The sequence below is a fragment of the Crassostrea angulata genome, chromosome 2 (genome assembly GCF_025612915.1).
Source record: "Crassostrea angulata isolate pt1a10 chromosome 2, ASM2561291v2, whole genome shotgun sequence".
In the NCBI taxonomy this organism is placed as follows: Eukaryota; Metazoa; Mollusca; class Bivalvia; order Ostreida; family Ostreidae; genus Magallana; species Magallana angulata.
The window spans coordinates 31517296-31541064 of NC_069112.1; the positions used below are offsets into that span (position 1 = coordinate 31517296).

A 23769-nucleotide genomic window follows, 5' to 3' on the forward strand; every position below is an offset into this window, starting at 1 on the left:
ATTTGTATGGAAAAAATTTTGATACTGTAATTACAAAAAAATCGGACCAAGCAGCTTTAAACAAACGGTGTGGTAAATGCCTTTTTCTTCTTCCTTAAATGATAATTTATCAGTAGAAATTCTTGTAAAAAATTTCATTCAAAAATCTTGCGCAGAGCAAATTAGACCCGGCCTCGTTAATATGTATTTATGTATAAAGGTTTCTCTGTTTCTATTCTGTTTTTGGTACGATGCTTATACATGAAGCATATTTAATCGATTGGTCGGAATTAAAGCCAGCCGGAAACTAATGAGTCCAATTATAGTCAGGCTCATTGTCTAGGATATGGCTTTGCTTTAGTTCCGTTGCACAGTTTACTGGATGTTAACTAAACAATCGTGGAAATGGTTCATCGCCCATAATGTAGTTTGAAGTTTGTCACCGAGCCTCTGATCAGAAACAACAACAATACTATATTCAATAAAATATTTATATACAAAAATTACAAATACACAAAAAAGTCGGCAGTGTACGACGCGAGACGGTCCTTAGGTTCTAATCCTCCTGTCTCCACCCATCACCATGCTACCCTGAATCATCGTCCATTGTCTCCACTGTGTCCACCAGTTCACCACGTCACCTGCTCAAAGTAATCAACTTCCGGAAACTCTTCCGGTCGTCCACCATAGGCCGTCAGTCACCATCACCTCTCAGGCCAATACACAGAGCCTCTTCTATGCATAGAATGTGACAAACCCCGGGAACCTTTAATCATAATGCTTACATAAGTACAATGCATTAATGACCCTAACCAGTCTCCGTATAATACATTTAAACAGTGAACTCTCGACACTTAGATATATGTTTTAACACTGTAGCAAACGGCACAGGTAGTTAAACTACACTATTATTATACTAAATATCTAAACAAAACATGAAACTATTAGACTATAATGCACAAATATTGCGATATATACGTGGCATACACGTGGCACTGTTAAACATACAACGCTAAGGTAACATTCACGTGGCAACTCTTGTCCGCTATTTATAACAATATAATGTAGCACTTATAAGCTTTAAGAGTTACAAAAATGAAAATGAAATGCATAAAAGCAAACTTACCCCGTCTGGAGATTTACTTACCAGGCAATTACAATACTAAATATACGTGGTCAGATCCTTGTGGGGAAATCGTGCACTCTGTCCAGAACTGCAAAATTCAAACCTTAGAAAGCCCTAACCATGCGGGTAGAATGACACATGTTGTGTCTATTTTGCTGACCAATGCCAAACTGAAAAACATGAGGCTCCATACGAGATAAACAAAACACTGTGGTTCAGTACTGGATAAATCCACTACATACAAAAAACAACTTACACTAAAGCAATTACAAGGGTTTGATTGTGGCAAACTTAAAAGAGAAAAAAAGCAATGCACAGTATGTCAGTCGACCAGTTTATAATAAAAAAATAATAATAGAAATGAATTCTAACTGGTAATTAAGGTAATGTCCGATGTAATCTTATGTAAACTCATGTTAAAAGAGTACTTGTAAATCATTTCTTAAGGACAAAAATTGATGAAGCACTTAACGGTCTCTAAAATGACATTTTATATTTCAAACCTGAATAAAATTTAGCGGTATGATTGTCATTACTCCGAAATTATAATGTATAAAAATAATTGGGTTTTAGATTAATTAGGGTTTAAGTATATTTGACGGATATGAAAACTGATAAAGATCCTAAAGTACGTAAGCATATTTGGCTTATGACCTTTAGGCTTCCAAGAGACATGTATCGACACCAGTTTCCTTGGTCGACATTTGATTCATGAATACATTTGTGTGATGGAATTTTTTTTTCAATATTGAATAGTGTTTGACAACCGAAGCACCTAAGGAATTTTGAATTACAGATATAATTTAGGTATCATAATTGACCTTAATTCATCGCTTTTTAAACTATATAAATGTGGACGTACGTTTGAAAGATCTACACGGATAATAATTAAGCCGCATAGCATTTTTTTTGAATTCAGATACACTCTATACAGTCTATTTAGGTTTTTTGTTTATTAGAATAATAAATTTGGGTTCAATGTTATCGATAGCAAACAAGAAGATACACTTTCATTTATAATTTGGCCTGGGTATTTGTGAGCTTAAATTTGATGTCAATTAATGTGTAATATAATTATGAACAAATACATATCAAAGATTAATTAGTATAGTATTTGATTTTAAATTTAAAAAAAACTGATAAACAAAATTGTAATTCTTTTTTAACACAAAAACCCCCTAAATTAAGTTTTTATTTAAATATCTACCTAGATAAGACTTTCAGCAGGATTACTGTGACTTCAATAAAAGTGTATTTTCCCGTATTTTTCTTAAAACTTGGCAGAAGACACCAACGGACTTTGTGCGGTTTTATGCATTTTTTGCCCCCCCCCCCCCCAAATCAAAGTTTTAGAAAGAGCTTTAAAAATAAAGTGAAAGATAGTTAAAATCATATTGGAAGTAAAGGTGTAAATGGTTATTTTTTGCCCCCCAAATCAAAGTTTTAGAAAGAGCTTTAAAAATAAAGTGAAAGATAGTTAAAATCATATTGGAAGTAAAGGTGTAAATGATTATTTTTTGCCCCCCAAATCAAAGTTTTAGAAAGAGCTTTAAAAATAAAGTGAAAGATAGTTAAAATCATATTGGAAGTAAAGGTGTAAATCGTTATCACCACAGTGACGTCATATTGTAGGAATGACGTCATGAAGATTGCATTATTTTGATAAACTGGTGTTTTATAGCAAAATATGGGTGTTTTCAGATGTTTTTTCGACTGGGAAAAACCGAGCGCAGGCTTGCTCAAGTACCATTTTTTAGTATAACGTGTATAACTATCTGAAGAAAAACATATGTTAAGGTAGTCCATCTATAACTAAGGTGAATTTAACAATTTTTATTGATCTATACTACATTTAATACAAATTTTAAAGCTATTATGAGGTTGACATAAACCAAACTTGGGTGTATGTATGTAGTCAATTAAATGAATTTTTTGCACTTAAAACTTTTTTAAAGAGTTGCCTGCCCTTTAGGAAAATTTTAAAAAATAATTTTCTGACAAAATGTATGGTAAACTACATGTATGAATTATTTTAGCATATTCGAAGACGGAGAAAGCTTTTGCAACTTTTACCAAGAGAAATGTGAGAAAATTACTTGTACTAAAGAAATATATTTAAAAATGCATTTTTTCCATAGACTTCAATGTTAACTTCAACATATGATTAATTTATTGAATTTTTTTTTTTTAAGATTTCGAAGGTGAAACTTAATTATTTAATAAACTCCTTAAAATCACACTAAGATTTTAGTGATCAAACTTGCAATCTATTAGATATGAAATATGATAGTTATGGATGGACTACCTTAAATTCGCATTTGAGCAGACCTGCGCTCTATACTTCCGAATGCAAAATAAAGTGCAAAAATGAGAATATTTTCATTTGTTTGCAAATTTGCGGGAATTAGGCCATTTAGTTGACGTCATAGATAAACAGCGAATGAGCAATGACGACTAATATCGATATCAAAGTTATAGGCATCCTCTATACAATGATTTGTGAAGATTTTATTTTTATACGATACTAGCTAAAAATTGGTTGAAATCGGGGGCAGATATTTCACCATACTGCACATAGTCCTTTATAATAGTTTATTAATTAGGAAACAATGTCCACAGCCGTCGCCGCCCAGTATGAAATTCACATTTTATATTAATCCTGTGATTCAAATTACATACAATATATTCATTTTGTTGTTTTCGACAGATGTGGACACATTACACTTTTCATCCAAATAAGTATGAGAAAATGTGACAATTTTCAAAACTTTGACTGCATTTTAGGAATGTGACACATTGTTGAAGTCATCATTCCCTTTTGAAAGCAGCATATGAGTGCATTAATTGCTATTTTATACACACACGTGTTTAAGATCGTAAAAGAGTATTTTCATGAGATTTAAAAAAGAAACTTTAGAATTTTATTGCATCATTTGAAAGAAGTTGTACCATTTTCTTTGAATGTGGTAAATGCTGTAGCTTTTACAACGTGAAACACAATTTCCTAAAAGGAGTTTTATCGAATTTGGTGAACATTCAGCCGGTATGTGTTTGAGCAAAAACAAGAAAACAAAACAAAAACAAAACAAAACAACCCCCCCCCCCCCTTTCCAAAAAAAAGAACAAAGAAAAAAAAACACAAAACAAACAAACATAAAAAACACACACAGAAAAAAAAAACCAACAAAAGAAAACAAAAAAAAAACACCAAAAAAAAAAATCAAAAAAAAAATCAACTAAAACAACCCCCCCCCCCCCCCAATAAAAAAAAAACAACCCCCCCCCCCCAAAAAAAAAACCCCCAAAAATACAGCTGCTTGTAATATATCAACTTCTTAAACAATCACGTTTCAAGTGTTCACTCCGAACGACAGAAGTAGATGTAGAAACCAATGAATAGCAGGAGAACAGACATAGATGACGGATATATTGCGTATTGGTCATTTTATTTCTTTCTTTTCTAAAAATGTCCAAAGCTAAAACAAAAACAACCAAATGTAAAAGCAAAAAAGCATATATATGATTTATTGTCAAAGTCAATGTGTCCCACAGTAAAAATGGTTAGATGAATGTGGTGTTGACTTCCACTTGCAATTTGGAGGTTTACATTCCGCATGGCTTTTCGGAGTGCATTCAAAACAGTCCTGGCTGTTAAAGATACCTAGGCAGAAAGTTTCAGCCATATCAGCATATCCTGTAGTAAGAAAATAAAGTCAATGTACAAATCTATGATTCAGATGACGCAAGACCACAAAAATAAATAAAAGAAAAAAAAAGATTATTTATGCATTAACAAACAAGCAATTAAGTACTATGGGGCATCACATCGACTACGAAAACTATTACAGACATATTAATAAGATACATTTAATTACTTATATCTGCATTTACATTTACAGATATGTTTCCTTATATGAACCTATAGAATAGCGAAAACTTTCAATTCTGTATGATTTTTTTTTTCATGATGTCACAATGATCATAGCACGCGCTAATCGCTTCTCGCTTTGATTATTGTAAACTTAAAATCTCGGTAATTTTAACAGTTTTCAAACGTAAATATAAGTAGTAAACAGCAATGTTAAAAAGTTCACCGGGCTTCACAGGATTTGATCACGTGACCAACCAACTTCATATCCCGGTTAACTTTTAAAATTGCTGTTAATTTCTTAAATATTCGTACAAATCAATAAACTTTGTATCCTAATCTCATTTATAAGCATAGCTTATTTAATGAAATATATACCAAGTAATCTTGTGTAAATTTGTATTTTTAAACAATATATTATTCTTCTAAACATAAGTATATTGTTTTAGCGTTTTGATATATCTTTTTTTGCATACATAACGTTTCTTTCAATTGTTGACGTTTATTGAAAAAAACTTGTCTGTTTTTAGACTTATTAGTGGTTAATTAATGTATGAATGTGTATTTACAATGTATATACATGTTTTTACCCTTTTTATAACCAGAGAGTTGAATTTCCTTTTCGTCTATAATCGGGCTCTTTTCTGTAAAATTAAAATACTGATACATGTAGACGTTAATTTGGTACCAATACATTTAAGACAAAAATCGATTTAATAAGTAGCTGATTATTATCACGGGTTTTCATTTCGTTTCTGATAGCATATCTCGTGACTTGTTACTGGTTCATATTTGATAATGAAAAATAATGATTTCATAGAACTTTTCTTCAGTTTAAGAATAAAATTTTAAGTCTAAGTTTCTTTACCTATGTGTACCAATTGATCAAAGTGACGAACTTTTGAGCAGGTAATTTTTTTACGGAACTAATTTTGTTTAAATGAATTCAAGCAAATTACAAATATATTGATAAACCCTTATTCATTAAAATATATGTTTAATTGTATTATTATTTTTGAAAACATTAACAAACACACATTTACCAAATCAAATTTTAAAAATATTTTGTGTTATAAAGGCTATTCTATTTAATGCAAGTAAAGTTCGTCTGCATCGTGCAATAAATGTGTTTTTAAATTGTAAAACATTCACTTTACGACTGTTAATAGTATAAAACTTTATGATTTTTTAAACAATTTTGATACACAATGAAAACATAAATTTGGTGAATTTTTTAATGTAATGATGGGTATATTAGTCAAATTGATAATTTGATAAATATATATTTCATTAGAATTGATATTTTGATAAAGTGCACACCATCTCCTTTCTACACGAGTATCACAGCAATAGAAATACTAAAATGCATTTATATTTTTTATGAAGATCTTGAGAAGATGGATGCAAAGTTATACATTTGTGGTAGTATTGGTTTAGATGTAAATTAACTTTATATGCTACCGATTCAACATTTGAGAAGGACTTGTACCCTGGATCAAGAGAACCAATGCATGTACTTGGAATAAGTGTCCTTTAATAGAAGTCATTCTGGGTACGAGTTCTTTTAGAGAATACCTCTGAAAAATTGTTCCAAATGTTTTATTAACCTTGACCAAGAAGAAAAAATCTAGCATACAGTAATGCCATATATATAATTATGTTTTAACTATTATAAAACTATTATTCCATATGCAATATGGTGCACACACTAGCATCTATAGTTCATAAATTAGAGATAACTTTTATGTTTGATGCAAATTATCAATCTGTTCCTGTTTCAAAAGATTTTGAAATAAAACATGGTCTCATAAGTTCCATTTCTATTAGTGTGCAAGTAACATGCAATGAAAGCTAAAAAAAAATATTCACAGATGGATGTTTATATAAATTTAAGCCAAAAGCTCATATTAGTTAAATCATAAAGAACATGGAGTTTTTTTTATTATTTCAAGCTCATATTTTTAATGTTCATAATATATCAGATGGACTTGTAAAGTCAAATAACCAATAGTTTTCACTTATAACCGTTTTAATAGGCTTGCCTTTTTGATGGTCAGTTTTAACGTATGTTTCCTTCTTCCCAACTTCAAGTGTCTTTAAAAAAATCGTGTCAACCAATTATCTTGGTTTTTAGTCCATTATCAACGAAAAATAGCGGATTTTTGTTGTATTTAAGCGATCGGCAATAATGTATACTCGGCAATAATGGGTACTCAAACGTTAACATTTTCAGATTCCATCAAATAAAAATATTCCACCAATGGAAGTTTCAAAAGATTAATTATGGGCTATCGGTAATTAGGTGTACCTTGGGTTTTATTTCGAAGTTATAGAAATGCACGTCTTAATTTGATTTTGTTAAAAAGAGATTTAATATCAAAACAAATCACTAGTGAATACATGCATACATTAATAGATGAAGTAAAATGAATCCTAAATTTAATAAACTTTGACAACATTAACACTGGCTTCTTTTTATCTAGAGAAGATGGCCCTTAAAAAGGTTGAAGGTGTAAAATGACTGCTATTTTTATTGTATCAGTCATGTGAACTTTAAAACTATCCCTTTCATCTTTAAATAGAAATACATATTGAACTAGTTTGTAAAGATTTAAGAAATGAACTCAATGTCTACCCAAGTTATACTCGTATAACCTGGGTTGGGGCAATTTACGCTTTATAATCTGCGAAGCAGATTATAAAAAGGCGTAAATTGCTCCAACCCAGGTTATACGAGTATAACTTGGGTAGATATTGAGTTCATTCCTTATAATTTAATTTTCTGTAATTTGCTGTACAAATTGAGTCCGTTTTACTTTTAAAAATGATATTAATCTGTTCAAAATTCAAACGTAACGTCCAGCGGATTAGTACGTTTTTGACGTTGGTGCATTGTGACGTGTCTTGTGACATGCAAACCAGGTTATACAAATTTAACTTAATTTTTCTATCCAATCAAATGCCGCGTTACAACCAGAATTAAATTATTTTTCAATAACCCTTCATTATTCATAAAATACATGATATACTGAGTTCTTACCACTACAGTCGTCTCCTTCCCATCCCTTTTGACATTTACAAATGTAACCTCCACGAGTGTATCCACAAATGCCGCCGTTTTCACAGGGATTGTTCTTTTCACAAATATTTCCTTGAAATTCAAAGATGGAAAATGCATAAAGATGATCATACTATTTTCTTCTTTTTGTTATAGAAAAGAAAATCCAGAAAGAGTTAAAAACTTTCTAACTATCTTTAGAAGAAAAAAGTATAAAATACATTATTTTTTTAAAGAAAATTATGTACAATCTGAATATGCTTCTATGCAGAGAGCGGAGGGAGCGGAGTGACCAAGCTTCTTCTATATTAGTAGTGTAGCGGATAATGGATGAAATATTTCACTTAAGGAGACAAGCACCAAATTTTGCATAAAGGTTCTGGTAACATTACTTGATAATAAATATCGTTGACCATTCAAGTTTTGGTCATTTTCAAGATGGCCGCCTCTTATTATTTAAAATGGCATTTTTTTCATTAATGTTTTAATGATATTTTAAATATTTCTGTGTAATATTTTTATTTTCTGTGAAATTATGAAGAAGAATTTGTTGTATGATATAATTTGATCTTCATTTCATATATGAACACTCTGTGCATGCGTTTAAAACATGCTGCAGTTCATTTTGAATGTACATGATCTAATCGTCTGAGCACTTGCAGCTGCAAAGAACAGTGCAAAGTAATTCGGACTTGAATCATTTTCAATTCCCAGAACAACTAATATTACATCAACATTTCAGTCGTTATTGACATGAAGCCGCGATTGGTGTTAAGGATGTCTAGTGTGAAATCCGAAAACCGCAATTTTGACCCAACCCCATCTGGAAGGGGATGGTGAGGTTTGTCACTTACATAGTGACCGACCCAATGTATTTTTAGCTTGCGATACAGACCTTTTAATACACTATACAAGAGCAGCTCTTGAGGGATCGTTGGATGCCATTGTATGGACGCTGCGTACGAGCAAAGAGGTCAAGGTGCGTGTCATTTACTCTCTTTGCATTGCTGGACCGAACGTACATGATGTGTGCAAATTGATTTTATGTTCTGTCACAAGGAGAACTTAAGAATCCGAATACCTCTGTAACGCTCTCAAACACATTTCAGCATGCCATGCTGTCATTTTACCTGTCCCAACAAATGCGGACTCTGTATCCCAAATCCGTGAATGTATGACAGAATGACAGTCCTTCTGATCTTTGGCCCAGAAATCAAACATTATCATGAATTGGTATCCATCGCAAATTCCAGCCATTTCCAAATGTCACCCATAACTCATCAACTTTTAAATCATCAACAACCACACCAATAACAACAACAATCTGTACCAGAACTTACTGTTATAATTGAATTGATACTACCCAAGGCTGCATTGTTTTGCATTTGTACTGATTTGCAATTTTTTCCCCTTTACAATGTATAAAATTGGCGCTTTAAAAAGCTTATTCAATTCAATTAGCTAATATTCCGCCAAAAATATAGTCCTTGTTAGATTCTAAACACTGATTACTTATTTTATGCCAATTTTTATGTTAGCAAAAAAGAAAGAAAATTGTACTATTTAAATTTACGTTCGTCTTGATTTAATGAACTTTTGAAACCGTCGAAAACCATAAAAGACTCCTTCCTTAACATGATCCTCCTTTATTAGAATTTAAAACATTTTCACTGACTGATCAAAAGTTCTGCGCAAATCAAATATAATCTTTATTTGTTTACGACACTCTTAGCTCGCAATCGAAATTAGACGTCGTTCTGAACTTAGAGAAGTTCTAAACAATAAAAAAATCACTTTATGAAATATTTAGCGACTGCTAATTAGATTAAAAAGTGGGTGACATGTATGTTCTAAAATATATTACTGTTTATATATCAGTGAGTATAGCTGTGTTATATGAATAATAATGAACCGACATTTGGTCATACATGAATGATAAATTTTTCATCATGGAAAATGCACGGTTACGTTATAATATAAGCTCTTCGTACCGAAACGTAATCTTTTATGTCTGTATCAAATCAGAAACATCACACGCTTTGTTTATTATATGACTCGATATTTCAGAGGAATTTTATGGCTTCGGGTTTAAGAGATAGTACAGCTGAAAACATATGCATAAATGACTTCAGATTTCCTTATTGTATCATTAGGAAATAAGAAATAACGTTGTTTGTAATTGTTGAAATACATAATAATTCCTTTCAGATACTTAATTAACATAAATATGAGCTTCCGGAAATTTTCGGGTCGTACTAAATGGAATAATCTTATATCGTTATTTGTACCACATGGACTTTGATTGACAGTAATTGACACGTGCTGTAAACTACAAGATCTTCGTCCGATTACGGTCATACAGTTATACGAGGTTAAAGGGACTCTCTAACCGGAACACATCCTCACTTACTCGATAATTTATAAATGGTTTACCAATTTCGGTTCCTTTTAAAATGAACAGACATAAATATGTTACATAATCACTCAAGGGACCTCATTTACAAAAATGAATTAAAGTTGTAGCAACTCCTATGATAAACACGAAGAATACATGCCTACAAAATAATAATTGTGGTTATCTTAAAAACGTTGAACAATTATTAACTGGTAGAAGTAGAAAAGACATATTTTTATCAACAAACATGTCCAGGAGAATCTTAGCGAGCCCTGGTTGTGTTTTGTTTACAGAAAATAAGCATGTTTTATAGTATAAAAGGCTGAACCCCGTAACACGTTGCAATATAAATATGTGATAGGTTATACGTTATTATTAATTTTAATGAAATAATTAGATTTATTTTATGGAGAACTTTGTATTTTTTTTAAAGTTGATATATATATTCATGAGTAGTACAAAAATCCCGAACCCGATCAGAACATTTTTTCGAGTCGGTTTTTTGATAAGATGCGCTGTAATGTCTCTTTAAGTAAATGTTCTTTTTTATGTCATACAAGAATAGTTTTATTTTAAGCAAAATAAGATTAATGTTTGTAAACAAAACACAGTAAGAAGAATAAATTAAATTGTTATTTCAATAATTTGGGCGTACTATGTATGTAAAAAAAAAACCATATTGAAGACAATCATTTAACAATACTTTGAACATTTAAAGTTTCATCCCATGCTACAATTTTACCCAAAAGAAATTCTGAAAGGAAATGTCATAAGAAATGATAACGAACATGTTTTTGAGATTCTTACCAAAGCCATTATTCCCTTTTTCTTGATTGCTGGCTTCTGCAGTCAGTGTCAATATCAACAAAAGTATCTGCCAGTAAAAAAAAAGTCACCTACCATAAAGCCGAAATTACAGTTAAAGTCTTTTTTATGTGTTTTTAGAAATGTAAATGTCTTCCATACTAGCATAAAATGCTATTCATCCTTAAATACAATATTGCGGAACATATCATATTGTAATATATTTAAAAAAAAATTCAAAACAATGAGTCTAAAACCTTCATGATGAATAGAAGGCAAGGTACATGTAATTCTGATTTTGTTTTAATATTGTCAAACTATTTCCCAAGAGGTAATTTGAACATAAGTTATTTTACTAAATAAAAAAATATATAGAATAATAGGTAAACGTCCTTCTGTAAAGAAAGCTATCGTTTATAAAAGAAGAACAGAGACCTACTACAGATATTGTATGACAGACATTATTCGTTTTGATTGAACGCAGTGCAAATTTAATGAATACATGCCTAAACGTTTTGTTTAACTAAACATGCCGATTTGTACTTAGAAATGATCTTATCTTAAATATATGGATACCAAAATACAAAATGATTCAATTTGTTTTCAATTTCAACTTATTAGATAGTGCCAATTCAAAAAAAGATGAAGCACAACAATTGTAAAACTCCTTCATGATCAATACATTTATCACGTGTTACATACCACAAACTGCATTTCTTGTCAGATATTATACGGTCGTTGGTGCTAAACACAATTTCAGTCTTTTTCAAACAGCAATAAATACAAACTGAGGATTAATATTGGTAAAGAAAAAACCCCACTTAAATTAAAAAGCACATTCAGGAACTATATGTATATAAAGTTTCCAATTATACTCTGAATGTTATGCAGTGAACTTACCATTATCAAGGAATTCATCTTCATTGTTTTCTTTTCTCGAGAAATATGATGAAAATAATTTAATATAACGCCACTTTTATAGGGAAAAATTTACTTTTTTTAAAATGCCACATGACTCTCGCCTCTTGTTAGGAAACAGGTGTCTACTACTTGATTGTTCAAAATGAAAAAAAAATATTGATCACATGATTCGAGTTTCTCCGAAAAGAAAAAAAGTCGTTCAGGCAATGCCACTTGCCAATACCTGGTTGGTTTAAACAAGATGTTGTATTAGATAGGCTAGAACTACATTAAATCTTATTATACAAAAACACTCGATCCTTTTTAATACAATTTAACCATTAAAAAGTTAATTTTATTTTGGAAGAAGCACACAATTATGCACCTAACATTGCACCTAATATTGTTTGAAGTTTTTTGGTTTTAGGGATTTTTTTGCCTCATGTCGATCTACAATGTGTTCAATTATATAGCAGGAGTAAAATATAACGAACATTTAATTCTCAATAAGCCTTTATTATTAATAATGTTGTTTGTTGCTGTGTTTAGATCATATAATTTAAGATCTATGTATACTACACGTATAAAATATATATAGTCTGTCGGTATTTATTTGTCCAGTCATATGACCAAACAAAGACAAATTACGGTGTTATAGTTATCCGAAAAGTGGAGAATGCGCGACGTATAACTACATTTAATCTAGTTTTGCCCATAATCGACTAACACGTTAATAGAGCAGAATAATTTTAAAAGATCTAGAGCTATTACATGCATGTAATATATATCACTGGTTATCATTTTGCTATTCTGTAACCACATAAAACAACTGATACAGATATTATGCATCTGGGTATGCATAGGGGGAAGTCTGATCTATATTTTCCTAAAAAATTACACCCCAACAAAACGCCATCAAAACAAAACTATAGAAGAAAAATGAACGTTAAATAAAATGAAATGAAATACATTTAAATTGAATTGCCAAAAAACTGTGTCGGTAAAACATCTTCGCAAAAAAACGTGTTGAACCCATTAAGCAATGGTTGACTTTCTTTAATCTCACAGTTTTGACAATGCAGAGGCGGTTCAGAATAGTTCTTATCATAATGATTCTTTTATTCAAATTGTTGATGCATGCAAATCGAAGCATAAATGATCAAATGTTTGGTATTCGAAGAAATATCATCAAATTTAAAATAAAACGCTACAATACATTTTAAATGTGATGAAACGTGTCTATTTTTGGACATTTCAGATATTAAGTTATGCATTATAAAGCTGCTAATGTAAAAGTAGAAAACTTGCCAAAGAGCAAATAATTGATACGTTCATGTAGCATATATGTTTTATCTAATTTGCACAACTTATGTTCTTAGCATCATACAAGTATTTATGACTTAATCTTTCACAAACTTAACAAAGGATTTGAAAACTTATTAGAGTGAAAATTATCAAATGATTACAGCTTGCTGCATAATAGATAAATGATTTCTAGGTAGAGCAATACAAGAGTAAAAAGAAACATTATGTGCTTTATTCAGGTTTAATTTTGCTAACCTCATTTTGTTGACCCAGAGCCCGTGTTAGCTTTTATTGATCTGCATGTACAGGAAAAGCCTAAGTATATTTCTCGTATTATTTCAAAATTCTATTTTTGTTTGTGTTGTACGGTGTAATTATATACGGTTTGACTGAGATTAACAATACGAAAGCAATGTGGTTAAAAATGTTCTTAACGTGTTATTTTTGTAAATTGGTTTATTGACATTGCATAAACTATGCTTTAGAAATCTTTGGTCACTTTCATCCATCCTATCATGAAAGACGATGATAGATAGGGTAGATGTACAAGGATGCGACATTGTTTAAAAATGTTGACATTTTAAACACATGTTTTATTGAGCATTGTTGGATTGCTAACATCTCTGCTTTACAAAACCATAATTTTTACATCAATAATATACTTTTAAACCTGCAGAAGCCTGGTTAAGTTAAGCTTAATATTGGTACAACTTACTTGATGACTTTGATACGCATTCATATGACCGGTATGAACGCACTTTGAAAAATGTAAAGAACAGGGTCAAGTCAAAATTATTACGACCCTTAGATATGATAAATAATTGTTTTACACTAATTTAGCTCAAAGGGACATTGAATGAAGAACCAATGATACTTTTAGCTCTCAAAATAAAACCACTTAGGATTAACGTTCATCTTTGATTTTTCATTGATTTTTCTTCTGAATTTAAAGGCTATGTGTGTCTGGGAGAGGAAGGTTGCGCCAATGTAAATCTAGTTTAGAGTTTATAACAATAGACAAACAGGTTTTATTTACATTGATACAATTTTTTGAAAACTTTACAGGTGGGTTGTTTTCTTTTTTTCACATTTTAACAATAAGATATAATGTAAATTTTATATAGCCTGGCTTTTGTGCAATTAAACGTAGTGAAATCATGGTGCTTATCACAGTTCCGTTAACTTTCTTTAGTATGTTCAATAAACAATATTTTTTGTCTATTATGTAAAACATCCAAAATATAAAAAGTAGCAAATTTTAGTTAGTGAGAAATGTTTGCTACGATAAAGTCAATTATTTCGACAAGTGATCGGGAATTATTGAGATCAGGTCTGGGTAACATGAAAAGGTTTGTGGATTATGTATTGATTTTTTGTATAGTCACTACTGATTATGATATTCCGTAATAAAGAAAACACCATACGTATATGTTTTTTTTTAAATGTGTGATTTATTCTCATTGACTTCCTATGCATAATGGCGGGATCTTAACAAATCTTACAATTTTGACAATGCAGAGGCGGTTCACATTTGTTCCTATCATATATGATTCTTTTGTTCAAACTTTTGGTACTGGCAAATCTAAAAATAAGTAATGAAAGGTCATGTATTCGAAGAAAATATCGTCATTGCGTTACAAATTTGGCTTTAAAGCGTAACACAGCTTCTTTTTTTGATGGTTTCAAATTTAAAATGAAATTGAAAAATTCAAATTTCGAATGATTTTGAATTTTACAAAAACAAATATAGGGCCCCATTCATAGACAAATTACAGGTAAGACACGGCAATATATCTTGTGGTGAAACAGGTCTATTTAAGGACATTTCAAGCAAAAAAAAAACCTTACTAAAGCACAAATATTTGATATGTCCATGTAGCGTATATATTTTATCTAATCTGCGTTATTCATGTTTTTAGCAAGAGGCTGGTGTTAGTTACTAAATCTTTCACATTGAGAATTAAAACCTAAAACCTATAGGTCCAGTAATTTAAGTTTCACGAATATGAAATAAGTAATCAAAGTTCCTGTGATGTACTTAAAATGTGTTAACTTCTAAATTACAAACCCTCAAGAATCATTTGTCATTAATGTGATATGTGTTTCTTTATTTATTTTCAATTATTTAAGATCCGGAGGTTTAATTTATAAAGTAACTGTCGATCTGTAATAATTGTTCAGCTAGAATAAAGAAATTTGTACAAAAAAAACAAAACGATGCACATATACAACTTGAATGAGAATGAGAATTTAGAAAGAGCAAAGACATACTTTTTCCTTTATAATAAACAACCCATAACGAACGAATTGAAAACTCAGTTGAGTGAAAATTATTTAATGATAACAGCTTGCTCCATAAAGGAACGTTAATATATGGTTTCTAGGTAGAGCAGTCAAAGGTTAAAAAGAAACATTAAGTGTTTTCTTTAGGTTTAGTTTTTTTTAAACCCTTTTAGTTAATTCAGTCCGTGTCAGCTTTTATTGATCTCCATGTATAGGAAAAGCTTAATTGTAATTTGTGTATTCTTCTAACCTTTCATTCTTTAACTGTCATTTAGCAGTCAAACGGTTGGCAGTTGGTATATTGGCGTTGCATAAACCATGCTTTTCAAACTTTTGGGCATTTTGACCCATCCTATGATAAACGATGGTGATAGATAGTGTTTATGTACAGAGTTGATAAAGGTTACGAAGAAAAAATAAGCCTTGGCGTGAAGTAAATTTTGTGTACTGTCATGAGAATACAAGGAATTGGTACATTTCTATAAATGAACCTCAGATAACTATATATGATTTGTGCAAACAATGAATAGATAAATTGATTTGTGAAATAAGAGACCATCGCATTCCAGATGTTTATACGGATATGTGGCAGTCAGTATTTACATAAATAAATGCTGTTTGTAGATTTCAATTTAAATTAATATAAAAATGTAATTTCATTTTCCATGTGGGGCTTTTTTCTGATTTGTCTTTAACTTTTTTGATAGATAACATTTTGATGATATGTAGGCCGGTTCTGTTTATGCTGTCAGAAAAATAACAGGACTAAGACACTTTTTAAAAGTCAGGATCCTAAGCAATGCACCTTGTGTGCTCATTTATGTAGCACGCATAATGTTCAAACTCATAAACAAGAAATTACCGAGTGCAAGAAAAAATAGGTCACAATAACACTGATCCACGGACACTCCATTCTAGTTACATGTCACATTAACTGCTGGTGGGAGTGCATCATTCTGAGATCTAAAATCTTCCTTCATAAACACTGTTTAAGAATTACGACTCTTTACATCCATTCCAAGTTTCAATTTACATTCTAATGATGGCATCTTATCTCTGTTACTAAACCTGAGTAAAAATGCAATGTGTCTCACTGACGGCAGCATCAGTGCTGCCCTCTCTTAGATGTTAAGAGATAACCCAGCAGGAAGGTAATGATTTTAACATTATGGTAGTGCTCATGGATTGCAACAATTAGTTATTCTAAGTGGTATATCCTTTTACTGAGGAAAGCTCTGTCTAAACGGTTTTCAGATATCATTATACACATCAAACAGACAAAGGACTAAGTGCGGTTTTGGCCTTTTTCTGCCCCCTGGTTACCGCGAAAAATAAAGTGGAAGATTCAAGCTATTTTTTTATATCAAGGAAAAAAAGAGAACACATTCCTAATATTTCTAATGATTTTTTACATTTTGAACAACTATATATTGAAATTCAGAGTCCCTAAAGTATCGATGTTTTGGAAAATCTACAAATTTAATGGCTTTTTGCGTTACATTTTCACTTAATTTAATATGAGCGCAGGCTTGCTCAAGTACCAAACTTTTATAGAAGAAAGATAATTTATAAAGAAATAAACAGTGAAAAGATCTTACTTGAGCAAGACTGCGCTCACTGTTAATTTCGAATAAAACGGTCGCATTGATTCGTTGCGCCGTACCAAATTGTGACGTCGATAAAATTCGGTCGCGCTTGTATTTCTTTTATTGTTTGGCAAATAAAAAAGAAGTATGTTTAAATTATATTGAATGCATATTTTGAATAATTAAATATAAAGATAATGCAAAACTTTGTTGTTGATGTGCGTGAATAAAACTTGGCTGAGTTAACAAAAACCGAACGAAAGGAAAGTAAACAATTTCTACGATGTAGATACAGTCACTTATCATGGGTTGGATGGCTTGAAAGAGGGGCCTTTTTTAAAGTTATCCGCGCTTTATTTGATCGTCAACATGGCAGAATTACTTAGGTAAGTAAAATAAAACATAATGAAAGAAACCACACACCTATAAACATATACACATGTGCATGATTAACGTCTATCTCGGCCACTGTTCATTTGCTTTACACTTGTAAATACATTTAAAAAATAGCATTATTATTCAAGAATTAGAATGAAACAATGTGCATGTACACGATTTATTTCATTCATATAGAATTCATAAAGCGTTTAGTCTAAAATCTCGACCGTCTGCTTATACACACAATCTCGTCTGTCTGACGAAAGATTCATACATTATTCCTACATGTAACGTTATACAGTACCGCTGCAACAATCTGAAACTAACGCGTTTGTGTTCTTGAAGGAATTTAATAAGTAATGCATAATGCAAATATAATACCCTAGCTATATTATTAACTTTACTTTTGACAGCTGGATATTGTTTATTGTATCTTAGCGACATTAAAGGGAAATAATCATTGTTTGGGGCACCATGCGGGATAACTCTCTTCCTATATAAATATATCAAAACAAAAACAAAATAAAAGTTGTTCCTTTGTTATTGTAACATTTACATCACAGCTATTACTTTTATTTTTTTGGATATATTATTAAGCATAACCTCTCTCTCTCTCTCTCTCTCTCTCTCTCTCTCTCTCTCTCTCTCTCTCTCTCTCTCTCTCTCTCTCTCTCTCTCTCTCTCTCTCTCTCAACTTAATTGTTTCTGTGATAAAGTTTATTCCATAGTATAATATTAACACATGTTATTAGTATACTATAGAATGAATTTTATTACAGAAACAAGCCCATTTGTTTGTTTAAGAGAGAGAACAAGAGAGAGAGAGAGAGAGAGAGAGAGAGAGAGAGAGAGAGAGAGAGAGAGAGAGAGAGAGATATTTAATTAAAATTCAGCTGCAAACTTAAATATAGTTAAAAATATTTATCCTTTTGTTGAAAAAATATGTTTTGGATGTTAAAGCATGCAAAGATTTTTTATGAATATATTAGATATATCAAATCTTAACTGGTATATGTAAATTTGTTTAATTATTTGTTTCAGAAGCTATCTGCTTGATTATGCCTAAAGCATACTACTGCTGTTGGTGTTATACTAGAAGTTGTGGTGGATATCAGTCTAGGAGACCTATTAAAACCCCAGCATTGATACGTGCAACCGTGAAGCGAACAGGACGAAATGTCTCCGAAGAAGATGTTATTTGTCAGAGATGTTTTAGATCTTTTTCTCGATCACAGACCAAGGTTCCAAGTGTTCCATTGTGCAATGAGGTGTCCAAAGACCCAGACTTTTTACCACCTGAGGCAAGATGTGATTCCAATTCAAAAGAACTTAGTCCAAAGTCTATTAACCTACCAATAGCTTCCACACCAAAAGGTCACAGAAAATGTGTTATCTGTAGGAAGCCTCATAATGAAAGGAATCGTCTTGTAGTCGTTCCCAATGCAGGTATTACACAAGCTTTTTTAGAAACCGGCATTTTCATCAATGATGACAGCAAATGCTGTAAGACACATCTAGAGGATGGCTACCTCAGCAAAGCGGCTCTGTCATTACTTACAACAACCAAAAATGAAGAGCAGTTGTCACGATCTGATATATGCAAGCTTTTATCTGACCTAAGAGATACTATCAAATCTTCAACATACCTGAACTTTGATGTACCATCGCTTTTAAGTGAAGAGGACTATTCAAACCTCACTGGATTAAAGAAGGAACAATTTTCTGAACTGGTTAATGAATTAAAGAACTTGAATAACAACTTCAGCCGCTCAAAAAGAACATGTCTCGCTGTATTCCTCACAAAGCTTCGGACTGGCCTTCCAAATACAATTCTCTCCAGCATCTTCAATCTTTCACTTAATCAGATTCAAAGAATAACTCCATCTGTAAGAGAGGCTCTTATGGAAAACTTTGTCCCCAGACATCTTGGTTTCCAACACATTAGCCACCAGGAACTATGCTTGCACCATATTACTCCAATTGCCAGAAAGCTGTTCACCAGTGAGGATAACCAAGACCAAGCTGTACTCATCCTTGATGGTACCTACATCTACATACAAAAGAGCCATGACTATGAATTTCAGCGGCTTTCCTACAGTCTCCATAAAAACCGTCCATTAGTGAAACCAATGATGGTTGTAGCTCCTGATGGGTATATCATAAGTGTTCTGGGACCATACCTGTCAGACTACCATAACAATGATGCTAGCATAACAAAACATATGATCTCACAGAATGCTGAAGACATCAAAGGTAGGTAATTACAGTTACACAATTTTAAAAAAATTCAGAGACACTTAATCATAAGGACATGAATGCATATTTGTATATGTATAAATGCTATAAAAATTACTTAACGCTAAAATGAAAAAAAAATAAACACATGATGCATGATATGAGGTACTGATATTGAAATTCTTTTTCTTCTAGAATGGTTGAAAGAGGATGATGTGGTGATTGTCGATAGAGGATTTTGAGATGCAGTCACATTCATGGAAGAAAATGGTCTTCAGGTACATATGCCATTTTATCTACCAAGGGGAAAGAAACAACACTCCACAACTGAAGCCAACATATCTCGGATGGTTACAAAAGTAAGATGGGTTGTGGAAAGTGCCAATGGTAGGCTTAAACAGTGGAGACTCCTTGATAAAGTAGTTCCAAACAAACTTCTTCCACAAATAGGAGACTTTGTCCGCATTGTATGCGCTCTGTGCAATAAATTCAGACCCTGTCTTGGGAGCATGGATCCAGAGTCATCTGAAATTGCAACTAAAATGTTGGAAAAAGCAGATATGCCAAATACAGTCCAAACTCTGGTAGAAGAAAACAACCTTTTGACTCGTCGTGCTGTATACTCAGCCATTGAAGCCTCCTCAGACCAGCTGGATAATTTCCCTGTTCTCTCCCTTGATGATATGCGTACCATCACACTTGGAATTTATCAAATAAAGCATGCAGAAAACTACTCGAGGGAACATTTAAAAGATGGAGGCAGTTACGAAATCATGGTATGTCATGACTTTCCTTTTCTCTTAAGAGTTAAAATTCAGTCTCGACACTCAAGGAATATTCTACATACTCTGTGGATTAAGTATGACTCTGAAAAAGAAGGTGTTGATTCTATTTGTGGTTGGTACTGTACTTGCAAATGTGGAGCAATAATAGTTGGTTGCTGTGCTCATGTGTCAAGTGTGTTGTGGTTTCTTGGTTGGAAACGACATCAGAGTGATGAACCCTTTGCATCTGGATCTGGGCCCAAACGCCATTTTCTGAATGCAGCTCATCTGGAGGACTCTGACAGTGACACAGTTGAAGAGTAGTACTGCTTAATTGAATGTAAGTGTAAGATATTGTGACTTAATTCTGTGATGGCTTTCTCCTATTTATTTCATTTGAAGAAATTATGTTAGTTTTTATGATATTTGCAAAAAAGATGTCATGCAGAATTAGTTTTAATCTTTATTCAGTGATTTGAAAATGTTTCCATATTGCTAATTTAATTGCATTTGTTGGATATATATGTATACATCTGATGTATTTAGCTCAAGAAATCATTATGATTGTACAAAATGTTAAAAATAAGTTGTTACTGTCATGATAATTTTAATGAATATAGTGAATTATTTCCTTGTAACAGAATTCCAAATGTTCTTTTAAAGTGTTAGTGTTTAGAATTTGAATGAATGAACAAGTATTTATGTATAAATTATATATTTTGTTCTATCAATTCTTTAATGTCGATGAATTAAAGTATTTTTTAAAGTTCAATTATTATATGAATTTAGTTGCAATGTATGAATTGGCTGATAGGAGATTTTGGATTATTAAGTAATTTTGGGTTTTAATGTTGTCTTGAATTGTTGCTATAGAACTGTAAGGGGGTTTGAGTATTTCTTGTTTTTTGTAGATTGCTCCTAGGAGTATAGGAGTACGTACTTAAATGCATGTGTAGATGGTATGTTAATTCATAGACATGTACATGTATAATGTTATTTTACATCAATTGTTGTTTGTTCTTTAACTAACTGTTTGTCTAATATAGACATCATATGAAATTAGTTGGCATAAAGATATGCTTTTATTGCTACATTACTTTATTTTGAAGAAAAAAAATGACAATGGAAATCTGACTTTTCAATTCTTGAATTTAAAGCACACCACTGTAATAACATAATGTTTAAAAGAAGCTTTGCTTTATTTAAGTATTGTGTTTGATGCATTGTAATTAATTTGTAATGGTTCCCATGGTAACAAGTTAGCTGTTGCTAGGGAGAATTTTGATGCATATGCAGGTGATATATCAAATATATAAAAAAAACTATTGTACAATATACTTTGCTGTAGTAAGATTGATAAATTTGTTAAGATACATGTTATGAACTTGTTGCTATGGTAATATTGGTTGCTTGGATACTTTTGTTTTGTTGCTATGGTTAATTTTTCTCATTACACAAACATGTCAATTACTATTAAAACTGCAATGGAAATATTTGCCTGGATTTGTAACTTAAAAAAACAAATTTAATAAATTAGAGGATAAAAACATATGCTGAAAAGGGGTGAGTTTTCATGGACCGTTGCTAGGCAACATGACGTCAAAACAGTACAATTAAGTCATAAATTAAAAGGTTGACCCATATCCACCTTTCAGTATAAAAATTGTTGGATTCTGAGAGGGGGCATAAAATGACCCAAACCGCACTTAGTTCTTTGAGCCCTTGATAATTTTTTTCATGTTCACTTCCTTTATTTTTTTTTATTTTTTTTTTCACTTGACCATTTCTTCTTATACCTCTTAGATTAAAAATTCGTACTTTAGTTGCTTTAATTAAACCCAATCGCTAGACGGCGCTGTGCTGTTTCTGTAAACATCGGCTAGTCTACCAAGAGTTGTAGAGGAGCAGAGTGGAAAGTAAACTATTGGCTAGCGAAGATGCAATTTCATTTACTTGTATTAAAGTACAACACATCGAGGACATGATTTTTGTAGAAAAATTACAGATATATTTTCCTTGGCCAAATTGCTTTCGAATTATCCTGTTTTGCTCATCGCTCCATGCACTTCTTCCACAACACTGATGACGTTAAGATTTCGAAACGTAGTATGAAATGTACACATATGTACACACTCAACAGAACCGCAATCGAATGACACTCAAAACAAATGTCCAAAACAACTAGGTTTAATTAATTTGTCAACATGTGCAATTCCGATTGAGATTTATTTTACTTCCGTTTTCATAATCAAAAAATATTTTTTTAGTAACATACAAAAAAGAAGGTGTCAATGTTAATTCATTCTTTTTCGCCACACAGTTGCCACTTGATTTGTTTTTAATAAATTTTATTTACTGTGGAATCATATAAATTTTGACGAGGGAACAATTTTCGTAGATTTTGCGTTTTTCGCTAATTTATGGCTATGTTTTTTCACCGATGTGCTGTTTAAGTAATAGAGATAACTCTCTCTAAAGTTGTTTTGCTACACGATTTATCTTTCTCTTCACTAGTTAGGTTCATACTACAAAAATTGTCTTAATAAAATTTAGCAATTAAAACAACAGAAGACAAAATAAGCTATTTTAAGTGAGATTCTTTCTGGGACTCGTCATTTCAGTCATAGATATAATCGCTAGACAGCAAGCATATACAGAGAAACCTATAACCACACCAGCAACAGGGAAGGTCTTCTGTTAAATCGCATCAAAGAAAAGGTTATTGATTTTTTTAGTACAAGATGATTTTCCTCGCAAGCGGGAGAAATAACACATTACACATTAATATGATACAATGTTAACATGTTGAACCATACATATTGTGTCCGATTGTAAAAAAAGTAAAAAAGTAACTGCATGGCTTGATATTAAGAGGAGCGAAGAGGGGTAAAAAACTGATATGATATATGTGTATGTCGCCTTAATTCTTTTTTGTTACAGGGTTGTTTTTTTTTTAATTTAAAACCAGTGAGTACGTATTAAGTGCGCCGTATCTCTAAATTCTGTTATTTAAGATCAAATTATATTATGATTTTTATCACTGTTTCAAATAAGAATTACGAATTTCAGATAAAATATTTTTTTTTCT

General features: G+C 31.6%; 2 protein-coding genes across 2 annotated transcripts; one reads left to right on the forward strand and one right to left on the reverse strand.

Moving 5' to 3' along the window:
- Positions 1-4566: 4566 nt before the first annotated feature.
- LOC128174943 (neurogenic locus notch homolog protein 1-like) lies at positions 4567-12239 on the reverse strand. Its single transcript, XM_052840365.1, has 5 exons — positions 12131-12239; positions 11234-11300; positions 8014-8124; positions 5564-5617; positions 4567-4799 (listed from the first exon to the last, which is right to left on the reverse strand). The coding sequence occupies exons 1-5, from the start codon at positions 12152-12154 to the stop codon at positions 4642-4644; spliced, it is 414 nt and encodes a 137-aa protein (XP_052696325.1). The 5' UTR covers positions 12155-12239; the 3' UTR covers positions 4567-4641.
- Positions 12240-17561: 5322 nt separating this feature from the next.
- On the forward strand, positions 17562-21974 carry LOC128172961 (uncharacterized). The gene is made up of 3 exons (XM_052838698.1): positions 17562-17690; positions 18724-19935; positions 20113-21974. The coding sequence occupies exon 3, from the start codon at positions 20175-20177 to the stop codon at positions 21003-21005; it is 831 nt and encodes a 276-aa protein (XP_052694658.1). The 5' UTR covers positions 17562-17690; positions 18724-19935; positions 20113-20174; the 3' UTR covers positions 21006-21974.
- The last annotated feature ends 1795 nt before the right edge of the window (positions 21975-23769 follow it).

Bases quoted from the DNA above. Each gene is read 5' to 3' on its own strand.
- LOC128172961 (XM_052838698.1), top strand. From the start codon at position 20,175: ATGGAAGAAAATGGTCTTCAGGTACATATGCCATTTTATCTACCAAGG.
- LOC128174943 (XM_052840365.1), bottom strand. From the start codon at position 12,154: ATGAAGATGAATTCCTTGATAATG. The intron at 8,125-11,233 runs GTAAGAATCTCA...TTGAATTTCAAG, and splicing joins AAAAGGGAATAATGGCTTTG to GAAATATTTGTGAAAAGAAC. The intron at 4,800-5,563 runs GTAAAAACATGT...TTCTTACTACAG, and splicing joins ACTCTCTGGTTATAAAAAGG to GATATGCTGATATGGCTGAA.